This window comes from Phalacrocorax aristotelis, chromosome 8 (genome assembly GCF_949628215.1).
Source record: "Phalacrocorax aristotelis chromosome 8, bGulAri2.1, whole genome shotgun sequence".
In the NCBI taxonomy this organism is placed as follows: domain Eukaryota; kingdom Metazoa; phylum Chordata; class Aves; order Suliformes; family Phalacrocoracidae; genus Phalacrocorax; species Phalacrocorax aristotelis.
The window spans coordinates 41590042-41613624 of NC_134283.1; the positions used below are offsets into that span (position 1 = coordinate 41590042).

General features: G+C 41.2%; 1 protein-coding gene across 1 annotated transcript in view; it reads right to left on the reverse strand.

Moving 5' to 3' along the window:
* Positions 1-23583, reverse strand: part of SPOCK1 (SPARC (osteonectin), cwcv and kazal like domains proteoglycan 1) — a 336826-nt gene that overhangs the window by 88008 nt on the left and 225235 nt on the right. Inside the window, exon 5 of the mRNA XM_075102866.1 lies at positions 14505-14637. Within this exon, the coding sequence (XP_074958967.1) occupies positions 14505-14637 (133 nt within the window). The remainder of the gene's footprint in view (positions 1-14504; positions 14638-23583) is intronic.

A 23583-nucleotide genomic window follows, 5' to 3' on the forward strand; every position in this document is an offset into this window, starting at 1 on the left:
GCCGTGTATTGCCCCAGGATGTGAGGTCTATTTGCAGAGGTCCTGCAGGGCAAAATCCGCAAGGCTGGGCAGAACCCCAGATTAGAACTGCATCCTGCAAGGTTTTCCTGTCTCTTCTATCCTCCACAGGAACTGGAAGAGACAGCTTGAATAAACAGTGCCATCTCCCTTCTGAAAGCCTCTGCTTTTCTATTAATAATTTCTCACACTTTTGAACTCACTCTCATCACAAAATGCAAATTAACTTAGTGCTGTGCCTTCGCCACCGACTGAAGCAAGCCATCATCCTCCCCATTCAACTGCTGAAGTTTTTAAAGGCTCTTTACCCTGTCCGTGCTCCTTGAGGAAACTTTTTTTAAAAGACGTTTCAGTACTCTCTCCCCCTCATATCACTCATTTAAAAAAAGTCTTTTTTGACCTGCCAATGCAGGTTACTAAAAGTCTTTTGAGATGTCTGCTCTATCAATCTGCCGAAATTCATACCGAGATCTCACAACCAGCATTACTGAAATCTAAACGAGGAAACTTCCCTTTCTCCTTTATTTCCCTACCTTTTCATCAAGATCTCCTGCAAGGAAAAGTGAGTACAGCTGGCTAGACCTAAAATGACCCACTTCACATTCTTTTCTCAATTTGAACAGGTAACGACAATGGAAGATAAAACTTGTGTTAACAAGAAAATATCCTCCACTGTCATGTATGTGGAACAAAATATATACCATTTTATTCTAGGAAAAAAAAAAGGTATTTTTTCAGCAGAAACTGTTTTTCCTAGGACTACATTACAGCAAAGAAGAATGTTGTACTTTTGAGTATGATCCTCTCTCCCTACATATTTTTTTTCTATATGTAACACGTTAAAATGGTTAAAAGTATACACTGTTGGAGAACAGACTGAAGCATATGGAAACAAAAAGTAATAGGTAAAACTACCTGGATTTTAAACTCACTTCTCTGCTTTCCTCTATTTATGATGAAAATAGCCCAAATCAGGGGAATGCAACAAGTCAAGCTCTCCATTTCTGTTTTGTGTAGTATTACCTCCGGAAAGAAAACCCTCAGTGAATCACAGGACTCTGCTTGTACCATCTAATTGCCAGTGACTGGGCACAGGCCCAGCATGCGTACATTGTTCTGCAAAGAGCGAAACTAAGTCTAGTTTTTCTATTAATTCATATCCCCTGCATCTTCCCATCCCCACTATAATATTCCCCGCATTCTTCTTTCTCCTGCCCACAGACTCTATTCCAAGACCATCAGTTCCAAACCACCTCTGCAGCTGGTCACTGCAATGCTCCCGGGTCCTCCCCACAACCCAAGCTCCCTCCTGCCATTTCCTTTGGTGGGATGGAGTAAAGACCTTAATGCAGAGTACCTGGAGGTAGAGGAGGGGGAAATGGAAAAGAGGATATGAATGGACCTTGAAGGGAAAAGATTAAGTCATCCAGAAATAGCCCAATCCTTATATCATCATCAACAGGTAATCTGGATGACTCCATATGTTGAGGATTTGGAGTTACCTGACCCACCTCCACCACTTCACTTTGTGGTGGGTTTTTTTAAAAAGCAAAAACAAAAAACCCCCCCAAACAACAACAACAACAAAAACCCAAAAGCAAAGCAAAACAAACCAAGTGGGAAAAAAAAAACAAACCACACAAAACAAAAACCCACCTCAAAAATCCCCCCAACCCAAAACCCACTCCCTATCTCCTCAGGAAGAACTGTCAACCTGCAAGTTATCATTGAGCAGGTTCTCAGCTGATTTCCAGCCCAGGGTATGGATATTTTGATGACCCAGAGAGGTTCCTCTCCGAATTTTGCCTTAGATTCAGTGGAAGTTCAGAGCAGCGATCTTGATGAAAACACTGTGAGCTCAAGACTGACATTTTTCTACAAAATGCTTTCACTGGAAAATACTCATATCATTCTACCTGCAACAACTATCACAATATCTCCTCAATATTATGTATATAATAGCGACGTGATTTCTCTCTAACACCAACTAAACACACTTAATATGATACAATTACTTTGTGCATGACTATTTAAAACCCAATTTAGTTGCGCATCTACACTGCACAGATTTTTTCACATGTGAGAAATGCATTCACTTGTGCACTTCATGCCACACTGACAACTTACTGAGTAATGTCAACCTCAAGATGCGTTTTCTAGTCCAATTACACTTTAGGGGCACATTTGAGCATGATGCATAATGTAAGGAAGATACACACATAAATCCCATTATTGTTAATGGAAACTATGTGCATTGCACCTCCCACACACTGTTTAAAAACTATGCCCCACAGAATCATTTTAAATAACTCACATTCTACACAGTATGAGCCTGTTATCTAAAAACTATTCCTTCGCCTGCTCTATTGTAAAGGGACAAGAGGCATTTTACAAAGAACAAGCCTTACGGCTTCAGTCCCTTTGAGTTTCTAGCCTTTTCTTTTGAATACTGAAAATGTAAAGCAGTCTGTATCATTCAAATAATCTAATTTTCCAATCCACCTTCATTAACATCGCTGGCTGAAGCCAATTACAAATGCCTTAAGGCTTATAGCCTCATAAGCATAGTGTGACAGGTCAAATTTTACTGTTTGCCCCATCCATCATTACTGACACGATAACTCAAAGTACACAAGGCACAGTCTACTCACTGCTTCTCCTTTCTCCCTATGCACCTGCTGTAAATTTAATGTCGAAGCTTATTAATAAGTACATCATCTTCTGTCATTCGGTGCTGGCTTCTTCCACACATGTGAAAAGGAAAAACCCCAAATTATGCTTTTCTTCTAGCAGCATCTGATGTCCTGTGCTTCGGGGTGACTTGCTTGGGCACGTTATCGCTGGTGATGCGTTTCATCAGCAAATACTTTTTAGAAATGTAATGCTATGTGGTAATGAGAATTATAAGGAAAAAAAAATTCAGTCACAGAACAACCAATAGGAGCAAAAATAACCCAAACAAAAAACAACTTTTGCAGTGATCTAGAGAACTAACCAAGATGTTAATTTACTGTGTAAAATATGGCTGACAGGCCTACATCTTCCAGCCCGAAGATGGGCGCATCTATGCTTCATTTTTCAAGACGCTAATGATATGTGGCCTCATTTAATTCAGTAAGACTTCAGCACATACATCTAAAAATGCTCCCTAGGAAAAGGTTGTTTTCTTGAGATTTTGGAATCCTGAGCAGCCAACAGTGGGAATGTTACATATTCAGACTTCTAATTGTTGGCAGTAGTTTCCTGGGTGCCTAAATAAAAACATTGCTTTCAACTCTGTAGAAGCTTGTAAGTGGGAAGGAGACAAATCAATGACATTGATTTCATTATTTCATCCCTCCGAAAAAAAGCATATGTGGGCAAATCAGAAAGGCCTAGGGAGCAAGTATTTCCTGCAATAAGAAGCCCTTCTTCAGCACCGGTCTTTGCTATGTAAAGAAAGTAAGTTTTTTAGAAGTTTTTTTAACATCCCATCCCCCCCCCAAAAAAAACCACAACCACAAAAACAAACAAACAAAAAACTCCGACACCAAAAACCACAAAACACCAAAACCAGAAAGAAACAGGAATCTAGGTTAAATTATTTTACCATGCTACAAATTGCTGTAATAAAATCCCCAAATATTCATTGGTGCTTGACAATACCTTGGCAAAGAGTATTTCAGACACGTATGATACACACACACACACACACACACACACACACACACACCCCCCCACGCCCCTCACAGGGGTTTTTTGGGTAATCTGGTGACATGCAAGTGACATGCAAACGTGAGGAGCTGCACTATTGTATGGCAGGTCGGGTTAGTAAGAGTTCTAGAGACTGTTAGTGGGGAAACATGAAGTTAATATAGCCAGTTTAAGGAAGATACATTTAAGTGAATCCCATCAATTTAACTCCAGTCAATTTAAATTAACACAATTAAAAAAAAAAGCATACCCCCCCCCCAACAGTGTACTATTTTTGTTTGATTTATTGAGAGTTTATTATCTTGTGGGATCACTGGTGAAACTCAAGACAACAACCACAAAAACCTTCACTTCTGAAGCACCAAAAAAAGGACCTCTTTCTGGTGCTCCCCAGAGCTGAATGAATATTATCAGAGCCATTTGAGAAAACTGGCTTGTAACGAATTTAAGGGAGTTGGATGGGAGAGAAGGCACCTTACGCTGCCTGAAACTTCATCTCTTCCCGTCGCTCAGCGATGGTGTGCATTTGATGGAAATCTGAAGGTAATTTTATTCTGCACAGGTTATTATACTGCATTTCCCAGCATGGTATTTATATATCACTACCGCAGTTACATATTGAGGATGGGGTTTTTAGGGAGTTTAGAGCACTGTTGTCTATATACTCAAGTTACCAAAATAATATGAAGAATGAATTACCACTTGCAGCAACACACCTAATAGAGATATTTTATTGCAGTTTCCCCCAGATTCTGTGGGCTTAACTTAGTAACTAAAACATTCAACTCTGACAAGCCTTAACTATGGTAAAATAACAGATTCAGGAATTAAAGAAAAAAGTACGGATTTAGAAACTGACAGAATATGTTAATCACAAAGAACCCAGTCTGTGCAAAGCCAAATTATTTTGGATGGAGCAATGTTAGAATATGGAGAAACGAACTAAAAATATCCTTTCCCTGCTAGGCAAGGTTACAGAAAGGAGACAAACATTGCTGCACTCCAGTTAGACCAACCGGCTTTAATCCATAGTTGTTAAAACTTGGAGGCACAACCTTGGACAAATTTTGCTTTCCATCAGGGCCTTTTGCTCACTGGCCTCGGTAGAAATCAAAGCAGTAAGAATTTTAACTAATCTCTCTTCAAAGAATTTATACCAAGGATGAACAAAACGAGGTTGCGAGCCATCTAACTCCCCTAGTGAGACCACATCTGGAGTGCTGTGTCTGGTTTTGGACCTCCAGTTTAAGAAGGACAGGGAACTGCTCGAGCAAGTCCAGTGCAGAGCTGGCAAGGTGATCAGGGGCTGGAGCATCTCCCTTGTGAGGAAAGGCTGAGAGACCTGGGTTTGTTCAGCCTGGAGAAGGGAAGGCTGAGGGGGGATCTCATCAATGCCTATAAATATCTGAAGGGTGGGTGTCAGGAGGATGGGACTAGGCTCTTTTCAGTGGTGCCCAATGATGGGACAAGGGACAATGGGCACAAGCTGGAACATGGGAAGTTCCCCCTGAACATGAGGACAAACCCCTTCCCTGTGCGGGTGCCAGAGCAGGGGCACAGGCTGCCCAGGGAGGCTGTGGGGTCCCTTCCCTGGAGACATTCACCCCCCGCCTGGACGCGGCCCTGTGCCCCTGCTCTGGGGGTGCCTGCTCATGCAGGGGTGGGACGGGATGAGCTCCAGAGGTCCCTTCCAACCCCTGCCATTCTGTGATTCTGTGATCTCTGTCCCCAGAACGACTCCGATATTTCTCTGTCCTGCCTTCATGCAGGATACGAGAGATGACCAGCCTCCAGCAGAATGAAAGCACCCCCCTTCTCTTCCCAACAGTGACCAGTGCCTTTAACAGAGTTTTAAGTAGCCAGTTTCACACAAAAACATTCAGTATCCTCTGTATAAGAGGATTCTTCATGGGGTTAAAAAGATTTCTTACCTTTTTTTTTCTTTTTTGACCAATTTATGTTTGCTGAACTGTATTAATGAAGGCTCCTTCTCCAAAGACTAAAGGGATAGCAACAGCCAGCCTCTGAAAGAGCATCATGTCTTGGGCCACAGCGATTTCTCATTAATTCATAGAAACTCAAAGATGGCAACATGGCAAAGCAGCCATTAACATGTAAAACCTGCCCAGAGGTCTTTGGTTTTTCCTCTATCTGTTGATCTGCTGCAGAAGCCTCTATTTTAGCTGTTCTCACGATTCATACTACACCAAGTGAGAAATCTTGCAAACATGTATATATTCATGGGGTTTAGCTGGGAAGCTGTCACAGAGTAGCCACAATGCACAGATCAGTGGTTATGCAGGTCTAGTTTTTCCCAGTTAGGATATAAAATTGGTAGAGGATCATTTGGGATTTTGAATTTACTGTTTGACACCACTAAAAAGCAAAAGCTTCTCCACTTCAACATAAAACTAAATGGGATTTGAAAGGAAGCTCAGGAATTTTCTGAATTGTGCGGTTTTTTGGAGAGAGTTCAAAAATTATAGTTCCCGGCTCCCTCAGGGTTTAACAAAGGTTACCCTGACCAGGGGAAAGCACAGCTCTCTCCTTCTGGGTTGTTATTTGTGGCCAAAACACCCCTGGGAGTTAGCACTGGAAAGAACACAGGAGGTAGAAAGATGTTTTTTGAGTACGTTAAATGACTGGAAGATAAATGTCCTTCTTTGAGCATATGCAAAAATACCCCTTAGGCATCAACGGTCTTAAGATATTGGCATGAATTACAAGGTACGCCAGAATTAAGATCTACCTTATTCCCAATTCTCTGCTCATTCACTGAGACAATGTGGAAAAAAAAAACCCACCCCACATATAAACAACAGGATGTCTTTAGGATATACAGCACTTCATCAACTAAGAGTGCTCACCTCATGCTTCAAGCCAAACAAACTGCGCAGGTGCGGTAGTCACAGTGCAGAGGTCTAGGTGAGCTGCCTTCTGAGGGACAGGGTTTATTATTCAGGACTTGATGCAATAACAGCTTCACATAGCTTTTGGATTACAAGACTTGAGTCTCAAAACAGTCTCTCAGATTACAGGCTGAGGGAACATCTACCTTGCTGGGAACACAGTGGCCAAATGTGCCTGAGTCAAAGGAGCGATCTACAAAGGTACTCAGCATTAGGCAAATTCTAGTTCTCCCACTGCCCTGTAGAGTTTCCCTTTTGTTATTTGTGAGAATTAAGTCAGGAATGCCAAATACATTGCTACAGTTAGGAAGCCCCCTGCAGCAAATGAAATCATCAAATCAGAACGAATGTTGAAAACCTGCTTTTGGAATAAGGAAGTAGTAATGACTCCGTAAAAATATTTTTCCTGTGGAGAACTCCATCAGAACAGTCACATCCCATGAAACCTTTCGATTGTCACAACATAGGTCAGTGGAAGAACTGGGTAACGTATCAGATCTACCACATACAGCTTCAGGCCATGACAGACTGTGTCAGGCCTAGACTCTGAACTCAGAGCAAAGAATTGAGTTCATAGATTTAAATCTTATTTTTAAGCAAAGGACAAAGAAAAAGAGGAGGGGGAGAAGAACGAATAATTTGTTCTTGTACATCCCACCAATAATCTCTAAATTTTGTACAGGGAGCAAACACATATGGCTGATTTAATTTTTGTTCTCCACGGTTTTGGGCCCCTCACTACAAGAAGGACATCGAGGTGCTGGAGCGTGTCCAAAGAAGGGCAATGAAGTTGGTTAAGGGTCTGGAGCACAAGTGGGCTGGGGAGCAGCTGAGGGAGCTGGTGGGGTTTAGCCTGGAGAAGAGGAGGCTGAGGGGAGCCCTTCTCGCCCTCTGCACCTACCTGAAAGGGGCTGTAGGGAGGTGTAGTAACAAGCGATAGGATGAGAGGAAATGGCCTCAAGCTGTGCCAGGGGAAGTTCAGGTTGGATATTAGGAAAAACTTCTTCACCAAAAGGGTTATCAAACATTGGAACAGGCTGCCCAGGGAGGTGGTGGAGTCTCCAGCCCTGGAGGTATTTAAAAGAAGGGTAGATGTGGTGCTTGAGGATACGGTTTAGTGGTGGACTTGGCAGTGATGGGTTAGTGGAGGGACTCGATGATCTTACGGGTCTTTTCCAACCTTAATGATTGTATGATTTCTTTAACCATATCCTAACTTGTCTGTCTTTCTGTCTTTGCTTCCCCATCACCATATCTTTCCTTGATTTTCCCTTCCAAAACAAAACCAAAGCTAAAAGTTAACAGAATTTAATCCAGTTCTTCATCTAACTGTGGACAGGATAGGTCTCAATGCTTGCTAAAGCTTTGCTGAGTATCCTGTTTTCCATCAGGAATGGCATTGGTGTTTCCGGAGAGGCTGAGTCATCCCTTAGTCAAACCACATACAGGGAAAGCTGTACAAAACCACAGCTGGATAACAGCACCCCACGCCTAAAGAACAGGTAATCCAGCCGATAGTTAGATTATGAAAAACCAAGCCGTGTTGCACTAAATACTCAACACCTGCGACACTTCAACAAACATTTGTTAATTGTGCTCCTGAATACAGACTTCTCCTAATTAAACACAGCAGCCCTCACGTTGCACACGTTTCACTAGTAGTGTCTCGTTATTTTGCTCATTATTTTTTCTCCCATTTCAAGATTGTTGGAAAATTATTTCTCTTGCACATCTTAATATCAAATTTGTTACCTAATGTTATGACAACAGGAGGTGATTTTTCCATTTTCAAACAAAAAGAGACATGATCATGGACTTAATTAGTTTGCAATGATTCAATTAAAATTTGCAGAACAACAATGTACCTAATTAGAAGCATAATAATTATACCAATGTACCTTTCCATCTTTGAAGGGACCATTAGTCATTGAGGTGGTATGTTTTGAAAATAAGCATGATCTTAAATTACATTCTCTGATTAGTTAAGTGCAGTCATCGTCATGTTCAGGTAATTGCTTTATTAACTAGCTTAATTAAACTTCCTGTAAAACTGACAGCTACAGAGTTATTCTTCTTAATGTGTTGCTGATAAAAACATTAACTAATTACATAGTGCTCTTTACAGGGCTTACTTACCTCACAAGCCTAATTCATTAGTACTTTAAAGAGCTTTGAAAACTCTGAAACGTACTATGGAAGTGCTTTGCATTGTCAGAGTATTAAACAGGGCTGTTATACCCAGGAAACAGCAATTTCTCTTTACAAAGTTTTATAATAAGAGAGCCCTCATGCATTTTAAAACATCCACTTTTCAAGTGGTAACTAGAGACTCAGTGAAATTGTTGAGAAACCTAAAGCCCACAGCGTTCCAAGTTACCTGGAAAGGGTGATAGAGAGTTTCTAAAGTTTCCAGAATTATAACAAAATTATGCAAGTCCAAAAAAATGCTAGGAATGGTTGCTGGAAACTGGGTATGAGGACTGAGTAGATACAGGCCACATTTTACATTTGTGTTCAAATTTCGTAATGTGCAAGCACTGAATTATTGGTGGAACTAAAGAGTCCCACCACCCAGCAGAACTAGTTTGTCATCGGGAAAACAAAACAGGAACAAAAATCTCACCACGCCACAACCAGACATCTTCATCCCATTCAAGTTTAGTCCTTTTGTGAAGCAGATAAAATAACCCAGATCAACAGTGGAGACAAGTTTTGAAGACACTTCAGAAAAAGAACCAGAAATATCTAATGCCTAAAGGCTGGCAATATTATCAAGCAGTACAACTTCCATATATGAAGCTAGATCAACTTAAGATCCGCTAAAGTACTCAGCAGCTGTGTCTCCTATTGTGATAGTTTGGGTGATGTTTTTAAATCCCTCCTAGTACAAAATCTGGGCATAGACATCTCATAATTTTCAATACTTGCCCATTTACCTTTGTGTCAGAAACCAACTCCTTTGAATATTTTCCAGTGGGAGATGAAAAAGGCAAAAAGTTTCTTTTGACTAGCCCTCGAATTAGTTGAGGCACTTCAATGGATTTGATGGAACTGAGATAGCAAGTTAAAAACCCTGAGCCTCTACCTAAATCAACCAGTAAGCTTAAACACGGTGATTTGTAGTTTGCCTTTTATATCCCCGCCCCCCCCGCCCCAAATCCTTGTATTATTGAGCGCTTTGGGCTGGATCACTCTCCCCAGTTTTATCAAGAAGTTCTCACCCCTAGATCTACAATGTCTTTCTTCATGAAGAAATTTTCACTTGTTAAAAACCAAAGTTGGTTTTGATGAAAAGCCATTCAGTTAGAAAACCTCAAGAAACTCTGCTGCGCTGACTTCCTGAGGATGCCTGGACCTACCATTAACCCAATATATTGACCTCAGCGAGGATGCATGATTCTGTTTCACACTTTTTTAACCCTCAGTATCAGTTACTGAACATCTCTAGAGATGTCCAGGCATAACAGCACACTGCAGTAATGGTCCTCAAGAATATGCCACATAGCCCGTATTTCTGCTGGGCCAATAACATTTCCTCTGCTGCTCTGCAAATGGCTGCCTTCAGAGAACCCTTATCCCTTACACTCGAGGTAGATGGGCACAGTCAGTTCCCAGATTCACCAGCACGATAATTAACATAAGCAAAATGTTTTCTTTCAAAATGCAATCTCTGCAGAAAGCACTAGAACAAAGAGCGTAACAGTCTGAGGATCATCAAAAAGCGCAAACCAGCAAAATGATAATGCTTCTGCTATTTTGCCATATAGCCTTTGTGAATGGAAGATTTTTATTACCCAATCAGGAATAACTACGACATCACTTAAAAGAACAACAATTAAAAACGCATTTTATGTTCCTTTCCTGGAATTGAATACTTAAAGATTTCTTGAAATTTTCATAAGAGAGCAAGTCAAAGCCCTCCATATTCCACAAGCTCTATTAAGCATCATCCCAGATCAAGTTCTGCAGTCTTAATTTTGCTTTGAGGTCTCAAACTAAACTTTGAACATCTAGAAACTAAAAATGCCAAGCAGCGATATAAGGAATACTCAGGACCTGTTTAAAAAGAAATTTCAACCCAAGTCAAAATTTAAACAGAAAAGGAATAAACTTCTTTCTTAAAGAGCAGTACTTTGATGAGGTATGTTAGCTCCTTGATCAGCTTGCCTTATCCAAAGATATGGATGCCTCCACTTTTGCATGAGAATCCAAGAACCACATTAGTCCAGCCCGCTGATCCCTCAGCCAAGTATCCTACCAAGTTGTGGACCCCTAAAAGTAAGAAAACTACAAAGGAGTAAAAGAAAGAGCAAATTAGAAACAGAACAAATCAGTCCTGCTGAACCACACCAATCATTCCAGCTCCTGGTAAGCACTGGCTCAGGGACTCAGCGTGCTAGAGGTTTACCAGCCTGCAGTGGAGCCGTTCTCCCTGGATTTATATAAATCCTGTTTATATCTTTGGCCTGCAGAATACGGTGCTGCAGTGAATTTCACAATTTTATTTTGTACTAAAAAAATAAAAAATACTTTCTTGGCTTTGAAACTACTGGTTTATAATTTCATTAGATTTTGTTTTATGAAGCACAATGTTCCTTTTCCAATATTAGTCATGATTTCATATAAAACTATGCGTTAGTGTTCTAGTTAATTCTTTGCAGGTTCCACTCTTGGACAGCCATCACTGCCCTTCTCTGAGCATTTCCTAGTTCCACCATATCAGCTTGGAGATGAAGTGATGATAACGGAAGGCAGCGAGAAGTCCAGGCATTCACAGAGAAACATAGTCGTGTTTTGTGCTTGTTCGCAATTCCTTTTTTAACACTTTATTTGCATTTTTGCCTGGCAGTGATTGTTACAACGTCTTCGGAGAAACAGCCAGAATTATTCTATGATCAAGTGGCTAAAGGAGAGCCTGTGATGATTCCTTTTGTTTATTTTCTTTTAATGTGAATTACTATGCATTTATTGACACCCAAGTTTCATCTGCATTTTATCAGTCAGTCATACTTCTGCAGTATCATCTCCTTTTCATTCTGTTTCACCTCAGCTAACAGTTCACAGTATGGAGAAAGCAATCCCCAGCACAAACATTACCGGTAGTGTTGAAGGGTAGCCCCCGGTCGTTAGTGAAATGCTCTGACACCGTTCTGCCAGGCCATGAACTATAAGCCTGAACCCCATCTCCTGCCGAACCCCGTGCTGTGCTGGCAGGAAAAGGCAAAAACCAAACCGAGCCAGGATGGATCAAAATGCTGGTGTGCGTGTGTATTCCGCCTGCCTGCCTGCGTGAGTAGATGACCAATATATAATTTCAGAAGACTTTTTTCCTCCCCCCATGAAATGCAGTGGCTACTCTCCATCTTTTGTTTACGAGCTTAGCAGGAATCCTTTCATTTGCCCAGCATATCATTACACGTTCACAAAGCAGCTGACGCGGAGCCAGATACGAATACATACATACAAATGAAAAGCAGCCTGGTATTTGCCCACACTCAAATGCCCACCTTTTTGCATTTTCACAGTCAATATGGGAACATGCCAGCACTGCAGTGCCAGAAATAATACATGCCAACAGCACTGCATATGAATAAAAAATCACCAAAGAAAAGCTTTGATTTTAGTGACTTAAGGGCAAGAAAGAGGAATCACATTAACTGGTGAAAACTAATGGTGAATTTGAGGAAGCAGCTGTATTCTGTTCATAAAAGATATCAGAAACCCATGATCATTACTGACCATAAAAATGTTATTTGTTAGGACATTTAAATATACCATTTAGTTTTAATGCTTTGCCTGAGGTATTTTCATCTCATTTACCAAAATTTGTCTTTTTTTGGGGGGGGCAGGGGGGGAGATGGAATCAATGAAGCAGAGCTTTTACAAGAAATTGTAGAGAGGCAATGATGTTCTACAGGTTACTGTAATAATACGCTCACAGATTGACTATGTACTGTATACAGCAAAGGACAATAGTACTGCTATAAGCACCTCCTTGATATTGCGTAAGGTTGAGCAGACATGTATCCCCTTGCTAGGACTGGATGTTACAGGTGGATTACCAGTCAGCATGGCACTGGAGGAGCCTTCAATCAAAAAAGAAGATTTAGAAAGAGCAACTACAAATACGCAACGTGACAAGCAATCACTACTGTGGAACAGTACTCGGAAAGCACCAAAACCCTGCCTTCCCACGGCACTGGCAGAGAACGTGGGCAAAATTTGTGGAAAAGAAGTCTCTGCACTTGAGGGACCAACAAGATGTTGTAATTGTCAATTGCTAGGACAGGAGCAACTGATAATTAAACACACAATAAATGAAGATGAGACAAATTTACTTCAGAATAAATCTTCTAAAAGTCCCCTTTAAAAAAACCATACCACTCCAACCGAGGGAGGTATGGCTTTGAGAGTCAAGCATGTCAGCAACGGGAATTGCTTGATGTCTTCATTACAGCTGTCAGGCTTACACCGTAGTCACCATAGCTTGGTGAATTTATGACATTGGCAGAATTTATGATGAAAACCATTTGGATTTTCTGGTAAGAAATACAGAGGATCAAAAAAAGACTCAGAGGAAAAGGGATGCAGGTAAGACGCACAGAAATTAATTCAATGGTATGACTCAATATGCAATGAAAACTATTTACTACAGAATATCTTACATACCCTGAAGAGTTCAGACAGAAAAACTTGTTTTCAAAGTGACCCCAATTTTAATCCTAAACACCAAAGCAAAATTACCGTAGTACATACTCCTAGAGAGTGTTAAAGACAATAGCTTGTTTAACAGGCAACTTGGAACCCTTTTTCTGTAGTCCGTGTGTACAAGTATAAGAGAGTTTCTGCTGATTTGCTCCACTGGCCTTGCAAATCCTTCAGCTGGAATAGAAAAGAGGCCTAAATGAATTAGCCATGGCAGCATTTTAATACTTATGTCCATTAATGGATGAAGAATTCAAGCTGTCCAGCTGAGAAGAGAATGCAGCTGTAGTATCATCATCGCTGTCACATCAGAGCAGAGAATTTTTTCCCCTGATCACTTTAGTTTTCTGGATTTTTTGGGGGCTATTTTTGGATTTTAAAGGGTAGCTTTATCATCTGTCAAACCTTACCTTCCATGCAGGAAGAGAAGAAAGCCGCAGGGGTATTCCCTGAACATGACTTCCAGTGTCTGAAGTGCTGTTTATGGAACACGTATCCGAGACATGGAAGGCTTTATTTGATAATGGGAGATCTAGACTGTTGAATGGCTGTGAAGCCAGCTTCTTTTATTGCATCAAGCCCTAAGGTGATCATATTTTCAGTATAAAATGAGCCAATTTATCCCCACTGGGTTATGGGAATTTTTCTTTATGGTACCATATATGCTCCATGTGGCACACAAGCATATTAAAACTGTGGTTTAAATGAATTGTAATATGTTACCCATGCAGCCTGGAAACAAAAAAAATTAATTAGGAAAAATAAAATATCTATCACAGAACTATGACACTGCCAAGTTATTTTACCATTTGGAGACCAAATCTTAACACCAAGAACTATCCCAAAATCCTCTTGTCCGAACAAGACAATCTGATCAAATGATTTTTTTTCTGTGGCATCATCAATATTGAAAGTGGCCTACCTCATTAGCAAGAATGAGCTATTTAGAGAAACATGAATCATGAAAGCCGTAAGATTCTGATTTGTCATTCTGATTTGCTGTTTGTCAAATATGTAAAAATCTACATTTATCAGCACTTTTTACATAGAAAAATACCAAGAACTAAAGTAGACTCTAATTTAATACTGCCTATTAAAAAAAGCGATTTCATCATCAACACGATACAGCTTGGATGACCACACCTGACCCCAGGATTTCAGGTCACAAGCAGAGCTTACCTTGGTAGTATACGTGTGCCCATCAGATCCACAGACAGCGTTGGCATGCATCATGGGGCAAGGCTTGCATTTCACCATGTTAGCTGGTCCAGTCCAGTGCTTCTGGGCCAAGTTTCCTTTCTTTTGTCGAAGGCTATAAAATAAGAGACACCAGGTTTTTTTGAACATGTTTGTATAAATCAGAAGAATGAAAACTTCTGTGAATAAAGCAAAGCTGGATTTTCAACACAGTATTAATTTAAAGAAAGTAAATCAAATGTAGCTCCTAACAATGGTTCTATAATACGGCACATTACAGCAGGCAACACAGAAGTCATAAAGTAGCAGGCAGTCCTAGATTTACAATACTTGGCAGCTTCATTTTGATTTTTAACTACAAATGACCTCACTTAAAAATACAGCAGTTTGTTCAACTACACAGCGTTTCTGGTGAAGCAGGCAAGTAACATTACATCAGCTTGTATTTAGCGACATTTTCATCAGGCCTTCGCTTAGTTGCCAAGTTACTGTTAAGGTAGCAACAATTTTAAAAGAAAATCCTTTGAAAAAACATTGCAATTTATATTGTGCTTAAAAAAATGTATAAAATCACCAAACAACTTTGTCTTTGTACGTGCACTAGCCCTCTTTACCTGCCAGCTACTGAACAGCTGTTATTCTCAGATCAATCACAGTCCCCCTAGGAACACTATAAAGTGGCAGAGAGAATCTCCAAATCTACAAATGCATTTGTACCATGGGAGTGACTGCAGTTGTCCTCGAGTCACGGACTAGTCAATTATTGCATTAAAAATGTCTATGAAACGACATCTGCTCCAAAAACTTATTGCAAAACATGTGCAATTGATTCTGATTAATAGCTCATTTCCCTGTCATAATGAACTACTTGACTGATACAACATTAAGCAATTATCACCAGCATACTGCCGTAAGCTGATTGAAAGTTTGCTTTAGAAACCACAAGTCGATGTTACAATGCAGATTCATTTTGGCCACGTGTACTTGTCTTTCACTTGAAAACATTTACAAGGGAGGCAAGGCATTGCATCAGCTTTGCTGAAGACTGTTAAGAAAAATAACTGCCATCTGTTCTCATACCACAGTAAAAAAAGATATAACAGTTAAGCTAGAAATATATTTCAATGCACTGCTGAATGACTTTATCACAGTTTTAGAAAAATATATACAGATATATTTTAAAGCAATTTCACTACAGCTTGCAATTTGCTACACAATACTGACTCTGACGTAATGACGCATTCAGCTGCTAAGATAATAAAAATTCTATTCTTTCATCTCAGTTCTAGTTTTCTTCAAGTCTAACCTTTGTCACAGTGACGAATAGTACTATTAAGAAGCTTGCGTCCACAGAAGGAATCCAATTACACCAGGGAAACTACGACATAGTTGCCATCACCGAAACATGGTGGGATGATCACCCAACTGGAGTGCCGCAATGGATGGCTATAAACCCGCTGGAGAGGCAGGCTGGATGGGCCGAGGCCAACTGTAGGAAATTCAACAAGGCCCAGTGCCGGGTCCTGCCCCTGGGTCACACCAACCCCAGGCAACGCCCCAGGCCTGGGGCAGAGGGGCTGGGAAGTGCCCGGCGGAGAAGGCCCTGGGGGTGCTGGCTGACAGCCGGCTGGGCATGAGCCAGCAGTGCCCGGGTGGCCAAGGAGGCCTCCAGCCCCCGGGCTTGTGTCAGCACTGGTGTGGCCAGCAGGAGCCGGGCAGGGATGGGGCCCCTGTGCTCGGCCCTGGGGAGGCCCCACCTCGAATGCTGGGCTCAGGTTTGGGCCCCTCGGGACAAGAAGGGCCTTGAGGGGCTGGAGCGTGTCCAGAGAAGGGCAGCGGGGCTGGGGCAGGGTCTGGAGCACAAGTGTGCTGGGGGGCGGCTGAGGGGGCTGGCGGGGTTTAGCCTGGAGAAGAGGGGGCTGAGGGGAGCCCTTCTCGCTCTCTGCAGCTGCCTGAAAGCGAGGTGGGTGTCAGTTTCTTCTCACAAATAACAGGCAATAGGACAAAACAATATGGCCTCAAGCTGCATCAAGGAGAGGTTTAGATTGGATATGAGGAAAAATGTCTTTACCGAAAGAGTGGTCAGGCAGTGGCGCAGGCTGCCCAGAGAGGTGGGGGAGTCACTGTCCCTGGAAGTATTTAAAAGATGCATAGATGTGCTTAGGGAAATGGTTTAGTGGTGGACTTGGCAGTGCTAGGTTAATGGTTGGACTTGATGATCTTAAAGGTCTTTTCCAACCTAAGTGGTTCTATATACTATGAAAACAAAAAACTAGTATTAAAGACTATATTTCCCTGTTATTTTGAAAAAATTTTCTTAACGCACAGAACAGCTTTCCCTCTTTCAGATGCATTCTGCCTTGCAGAGTTACCATTAAACCAGATGCTAAATGCTGCACATGGGAGGTTGCTTTGCTCTGAACCCCCAAATACAAGTCTGCAGACGTGCTTTCTTATGCCAGGGCTGTACAACCCATTTGTTTAAGTCTTCCAGAGTAACTCTTGATTTTTCTGCAGCCCCCTTGCCTCCAACAATACTTTGTTACTGAAATGTAATGATTATCTTATTTTCTCAACTGTTTTGATTACAGGCATATCTTTTGTCTTTTCAGCCTGACAAGAACATTTCCTCATTCACTTTACTTTCAGCCCTGCACTTCTGGAAAACACAGAGTCAAAAATATGTTTGGATGTAGAACTGTAGATACTGATGAGCAGAGACTGGAGGCAGGTGTAGATGTGAGAGGTGCTGTGCTCCTTTGGATGGATCATGGTGCAAAGCAGCCTTTTTACCTTTGCACAGACTTTGATTTCCACAATCTCAAAAGACAGACCCTTGTCTATATGCAAAATCATAGAGAAGAAAGTTTCAGGATTAGTTATAGAAAAACAGCTAAGAAATGCTAAACTTGAAGTGTATGATTTAGTGCCGCCGTCATCAAAGCCATTAGCCACAAAGCATGCAGGATGGAGATGAGCGATTGAACTAATGAGCACCTCATCAAAATTAAATGTAGACTGAAGTTCTTCGCTAGACTGATGCCTAACAAATCATAGGATCTCAACGCTCTGAGAGGCAAACATTGTACAGCATTTGTGGACCAAACTACATTCGGCCATTTTACACCATAACCTTGAAAGAAAAGCACACTCCAGACATGGCTGCTTATCACTCTCTGCTTAACCTTAAATCCCCCTGCTCTTAATTTCCTTATTCATCTCATGGTCCCTTCAAGATTCATACTGCAAAGCCAGTTTCTGTCCTAAGACTCTTATGGAGCTAATAATGTTTCCCACTCTCCCATCCTCACTAAAAAAAAAAAAAACAAACAAACCAACCTGAATTTGTCCATTGCAAGTCATTTCAGCAGCTCATCAAGCCCAGTGGCCCCTTCCATCACTTTACTGGGAGTAAAAAGAACATGCACAGCCTTAGGCCTAAGCTCTGATCTCGCTGCAGCTGCATGGAAGCCAACAACAAGCCACATGCATAAAAGCAGAGCCTCTCCCTTAGCTAGTAACGGTTTCACCTGAACTTGATTTGTAGCATTTCACTTACAGACACTGAAGGTAACACTATTCTCTTCCTCCCCGACACATTCAAGTTCAGGATCTCCTTTTGATAAGACGAGGAAATTCATTCCCTCAGAAAGAGTGATATTTAATAACAAGATGAATTCACCGTGGAGTGTATCTCAAAGCATTTTATTCTTTTAAAAACTTAGCAATTTTAGTAGCACTTCATGTAATGTGCATAACAAGGCCGGGGACTGCTGCAAGAAACCTGCAGCGACCCTAACCTTCTGCACACGTGATTTAGTCGGCAGCATAGTACAGCAGCAATTGAGTTGCAGGAAACAATTCAGGTTTCAAAAGCAATTATATTCTTTCCAAACAACAGTTTTGTCAGAAAGAAAGCACAAAACGTCACTGTATTTGAAGCAAGTTAAAATAAGTTTTTGTCAGCTTGGCCATGTGAGCAATAGCTAAAAGTTTGACCTGGATACCCAGATTTCACAGCCCCGCCAAAAATATGTGTAAGCATGTATTTCCTAGGGAGAACATCTATTTTTCCAAAAGTAAACATATATTTTTCTGGTCTGATATTTTGAGCGGCTGGATAAGACTTTTAGAAGCTTTTCAATCCTATAACCCCTAACAACACATCAAACATCCAAACTAACAAATTAAAACCTAGACAAGAATATTGGCTGCCATAAGCAGCCAGCCTGCAAATCCCTTCTCAATGGAAGGGCACATTCACATACTCTGGGAACACGTTTTGCTATGCTAATCAACTTGTTTTAGAAAAAAATATAACAGGAGCAAGGCAGGCCAAAGCAAATTAGGCCTTTTTTTTTTTTTTTTCCTGACAAAGCAACCAACTTTAATCCTGCTTTAAGACTCGGAGTTGAAAGGATCTACTACGAATCATCAGAAAATAGCAACAGTGCAGAGAGAACAAACCAGAAACTCCCCACTGGGGTAAAAGTCTGCCGTGTTTATAAGGACGAGAGGACCAAGCGTTTTCTATATTCCAGAAGCAAATAGACATGAATGTCTTGCTTAAGTATTAAGAGTTACAGTCAAACCCTGCCTGCTTTTGCTTTTCAGGCTGGGGAACTGATGCGCTGAAAAGCATAAGATTTGAGGAGTAGTTAAATTTCACAGGATTCAGCTTCTTAACATTTTAGAACGTAAAGAAATTTGAGTGGTTTAAAACATTCACACTCCAACACAGGGAGAACATACATGGACTCGGCTGCCTTACCCATTACACGGGCACGCTGCTTACCGCACGCTGGGACACTACAGGGAAGACTACATCTGTTGGGCTGGCACGGGGACAGGGAGAACACGGCAGCACCACCAGCCAGACGCGAGGACCCTACGCGGCCGCGCCGGCCCGCCACGCTGCACAGCCTGCCCCAGAGCCACAAACACCTGCGCTTCGGCACGGGTCTTCCCAGCACAAAGCTTGGGCTGTGAAAAAGGGACCTCTGAAGCTCTGGGAAAGCTGGCTCCACCCAAGATTTCAAGGCTTCCAGGCGTGCCCTGGGCAGGCAGAAGCTTAGCCCCAGTGAGAGGTGATGTGTGCAGCTGGCAGCCTTGCCCCAGCTGCCAGCCCCAGGGCTGCGAGTCACCCTGCCTCCCCCCATGGGGCTGGTGACCCAGGGCTGCGCCTGGCCGGGAGCGCAGGCTCGGCACCGAGGCAGCCTGCTAGGGGAGGTTTGAACGTGGCCTTTGAGGCAGCAAAAGTTTATCAAACCCAATGCCTCAAACAAAACACTTCACGCTGAGACTTTTTCTTTTTTTAAAAAAAATCCACAAGCTCCACTCCTGACCGAGTCTCTGAGTGGATGACGAGGGCTGTGCTGTTTAGGGACCTCTGCATCTTTGCTTATAACAATTTGCTTCAGGATGGCACAAAAGACCATATACGGCAACAACCTCTGGCAAAGCCAGAGGCCAAAAAAAGTCCCTTGCACATAAATGATGTTTGTTTTTTTTTTAAAATTTACATTTATGTTTACAATTTGTTTTATTTATGTTTAATTTTAACGTTTACACAGGTCCTAGAACTATGAATAATTTCATTTTTATTTGCCTTGAAATACTCTTGGAAAAACTGAAAATTTAAAAAATATTTTAAAGTCAACTTTTTAAAAGGGAATAATTTATCTTTCAGGGTGAAACCTGGAGGGGCATCACCAAAGAGCATCATGACCACTATATAGGAAGTGAGAGTGGATATGAAATGGCCAAGCTCAGTTTCACTCAATACTTACTTCCAAACTATTGCACAAAGTTAATTTTCTCACCAGTTACTGAACTAATTGATAGATTTTAATTGATTTACTTATTGAGAAGACAATGATCTCTTAGCCCCTGTTCTGCACCAGATTTCTCCTGGTGATGTAGTCTCTAGGTGAAACTGGTGAATATAGTACGATATGACTAGGTGGCCTATAAAGACATAGAATTAAAAATGGGACCTTGTAAATTTGACACAGAATGTGTAAAATGAGAATGTCAATGTTTAATTTTGAAACAACAGCTTATCAGAAAATAGGCATATTCTATTTTAATGAGCTGTATAATTTTGCTACCTATGATAATAACTACAACTCAGAAAAACAATTGAGAAATTATAATTTAAAATGACAAATTATATTAACTTTTTTTAATTTCAGTTAATATTTGTCTTACCACTGCCAGCTACAAACAGCCAAAATAACAACAGATTGTATAAGCAAGAGCAATTCTGTGCTTTTATGTAGCTACATTTGATCATCCAAATGCAAATTCAATTGCAGCTGTAAATGAACTTCAATATTAATAAACATATAAAATGCACTAGAATTCAGAATTTTCATCTCGAAGAAAATTTACAACGCTAAGAGTATGTTACTCTTTTTCAAGACTGTTATTCCCAAATGCACACACAGTAAATTAGCAGATTAAGCATTGATGGGTTTAGTGCAATTATAAATCAGGCTCCTTTGAACACATGTTGGCAGGCTATTTTTTTTTTAAAGTCATGCCAAAGTTTTGGGAGGAAGGGGACAGAAGTTCCTCCTCGGGACTTCAGAATGTATTTACTAATTTTATTCAACAAGAAAAAGACGCTTCTTTATCCAAAGGAGTTTTTGTTAGACGAATTTTCAAAGGTCTGCTGCAAGTAACAGCAGAAAGTTTCTCAAAAGAACCCCAGTAAACCAGTTACACAATTTCTTCTAACAGAAAGTGTCAGGTAAACAAAATAGAGAGGTTGGGACTGTCTCTTCTTGTTCTTGAAGTCACTGTTTCACTGCCGTTACACAAGCATAGAATTTGGCTCGATACACGTTGCAAATTACTTGCAGTGCTCACCTCTGTTTCTGCTGCCTAAAATAACACAACTGCTTACTTCAAGTCCTATCTGAATAGTATTGAGCTGGTCAGGAATTTTTGGATGAAACAGGCCTTAACTACAAAATACTAACTTGACAAAACCAAATTATTTCATGGAGATATACTGGTGTTACTGGACCTTCAATGACATTGCTTCTGGAGGTCTCGAAGGTTTTGTGCCAGTTTATCGCAGGCTGCAAGTGACCTGGAGGTCCTAAGGTTGGGGCTTTGCAGATGCCTTGACACCTAAAGTGCTACAGGGACAGATTCCTATTTCCTCTGCTCTAAAGGCAGGGAAGTCTGAAAGCCCTCAGAGTTCTGGACCTAGCTGGGCTGACTGAATGGAAGACCATTTCTCCCCAATGGTCTCTTCCAGAGACCTCTTCCATGGAGCAAAGGCGATCTCACCACCCTCAGGGTTCACAGGTTCCCTGGAAGGCAGGTTGGAGTTAGGCACCCACACGTGGGCCCAGCTACTGCAAGGAGTCTCCATATAACGTTGTCTTTAGGTGACTGAGAGTTGTGTGCATTAACTTTCAATTACAGCTCACATGGAGATATTCCTCAAGATTAGGATTAACTTCATCCACCTGTCTTTCTTGCTAGACCTTATATCAAACCAAAATGCCATATGTCACATACAGCTACTTATCAGTCAAGCCCTACTGAAATAAAATCAAAAAGTTCAGTGCACCAAAGCAGGTACCAAGTATTTGTCCTTTCTGAGAAGCTGGAAGGAGCTCTGACAGAGCAAACTTAAATGGTTTCCTGAAGCTGCAACAATTTACTGTGGAAAGAGTTTAAAATGTAGTGCCTGTGCCTCCTCAATGCCTTGTGCACAGTTTGTTCTTGCCTCCCTGAAGGTAGCTTATCACACTGAAGATAAACCCAGCGGTGCCTGGCTGTTTCTATCTTTCCGTTGCATAAGCTGTTTCTCTTGTTCTTGAGGAAAAGAATGCCAGAGCTGAAATTTGCCAGTATAAATGGCAATGCTCTCTTCTCTCTTTGTATTCTGTTTATTAGAGCTGAGAGTTTGGCCTCATTTCTTCAACCTTTCATATTTTTCACAAGAGCTGAATACACCTTGAGCCACTACCAGTCAAGTTATGTGAAGAAAACAGTCTACACGTATTACCTTGAAAAAAAAAAAAGGATACTAAGCTTTTAAATTAGACACAGACTCCTTATTTAATACAAACACTGTAAAATGAGAACAGATGTATGATTAGAGTAATTTTTCTACCTGGAATTTATACCCTCACATACAAAGAATAATAACATGCAGAGCTGCCTTGCGTTGCGGCATCATGCCATCGGACTTAGATACCACCGCTTTCTTTGATTTCATTATTCAAAGAAATAATTTCAACTGTCTGATTGAACTAAGGCTGTTGATTACTTTCTCTTGCTGCCTTCATATCTGCTCCCTGACAGATCTGGCTTACAAGAGCCATAAGAAATAAAAGGCTTCTACTCACTGTACTTTGGTAGATGTGCAAAGACTCTTAATGGGGCATGGTGGTGCCTGGGGACCTTTCTGGCAGAATGAGGCCTGTTCAAAACTTTCTCCCACAGTAAATGGATACTCTGCTTGCTTGTTGTTCTTTCAAACACCACCACCAATGAGATTACATTGGACAATAAATTTGTCCGTTGCTGAAGAACACCAGTAGCCACAAGACTGTTCTCAGAAAGCAGGCTGCATTCAGAAGATAAGAGATGGAGATGAAAAATTTAGGGAAGAGTGAAAGGGAATATCTCAACTGTTGAGGTGAAAGTGTATCAGGTGTCATTTCAATGAAACGAGAAATAGGTATTTCCAAGGGAAGAGTCAAGGAAGAGTCATGGAAGAGTCAAGTCTCTATTTCTTACCAACAGTAAGACAGCAGTATAAAAATTAGCATGGGGGAAACAACACACAGAAGGAACTTGTCAGCTAGATGAAGGGAAGGCTGAAAGTTTTGGTATAGCAATATGTTTTGCAAGAAAAAATCCTGATGCATCTTGCAGGGAAAATGCGCTTAAGATTCTTGCATGGATCCTACTAGGTCCAACCAGCGGCTGGCTCTTGAAAGAGAATAAAGGGCCTTGGGGCCCAGGATGCTCAAGGTTATTGGTTCAGCAAGATGAAGGAACCTTTTTTATTTTTTATTTTCTGATGGGTTTT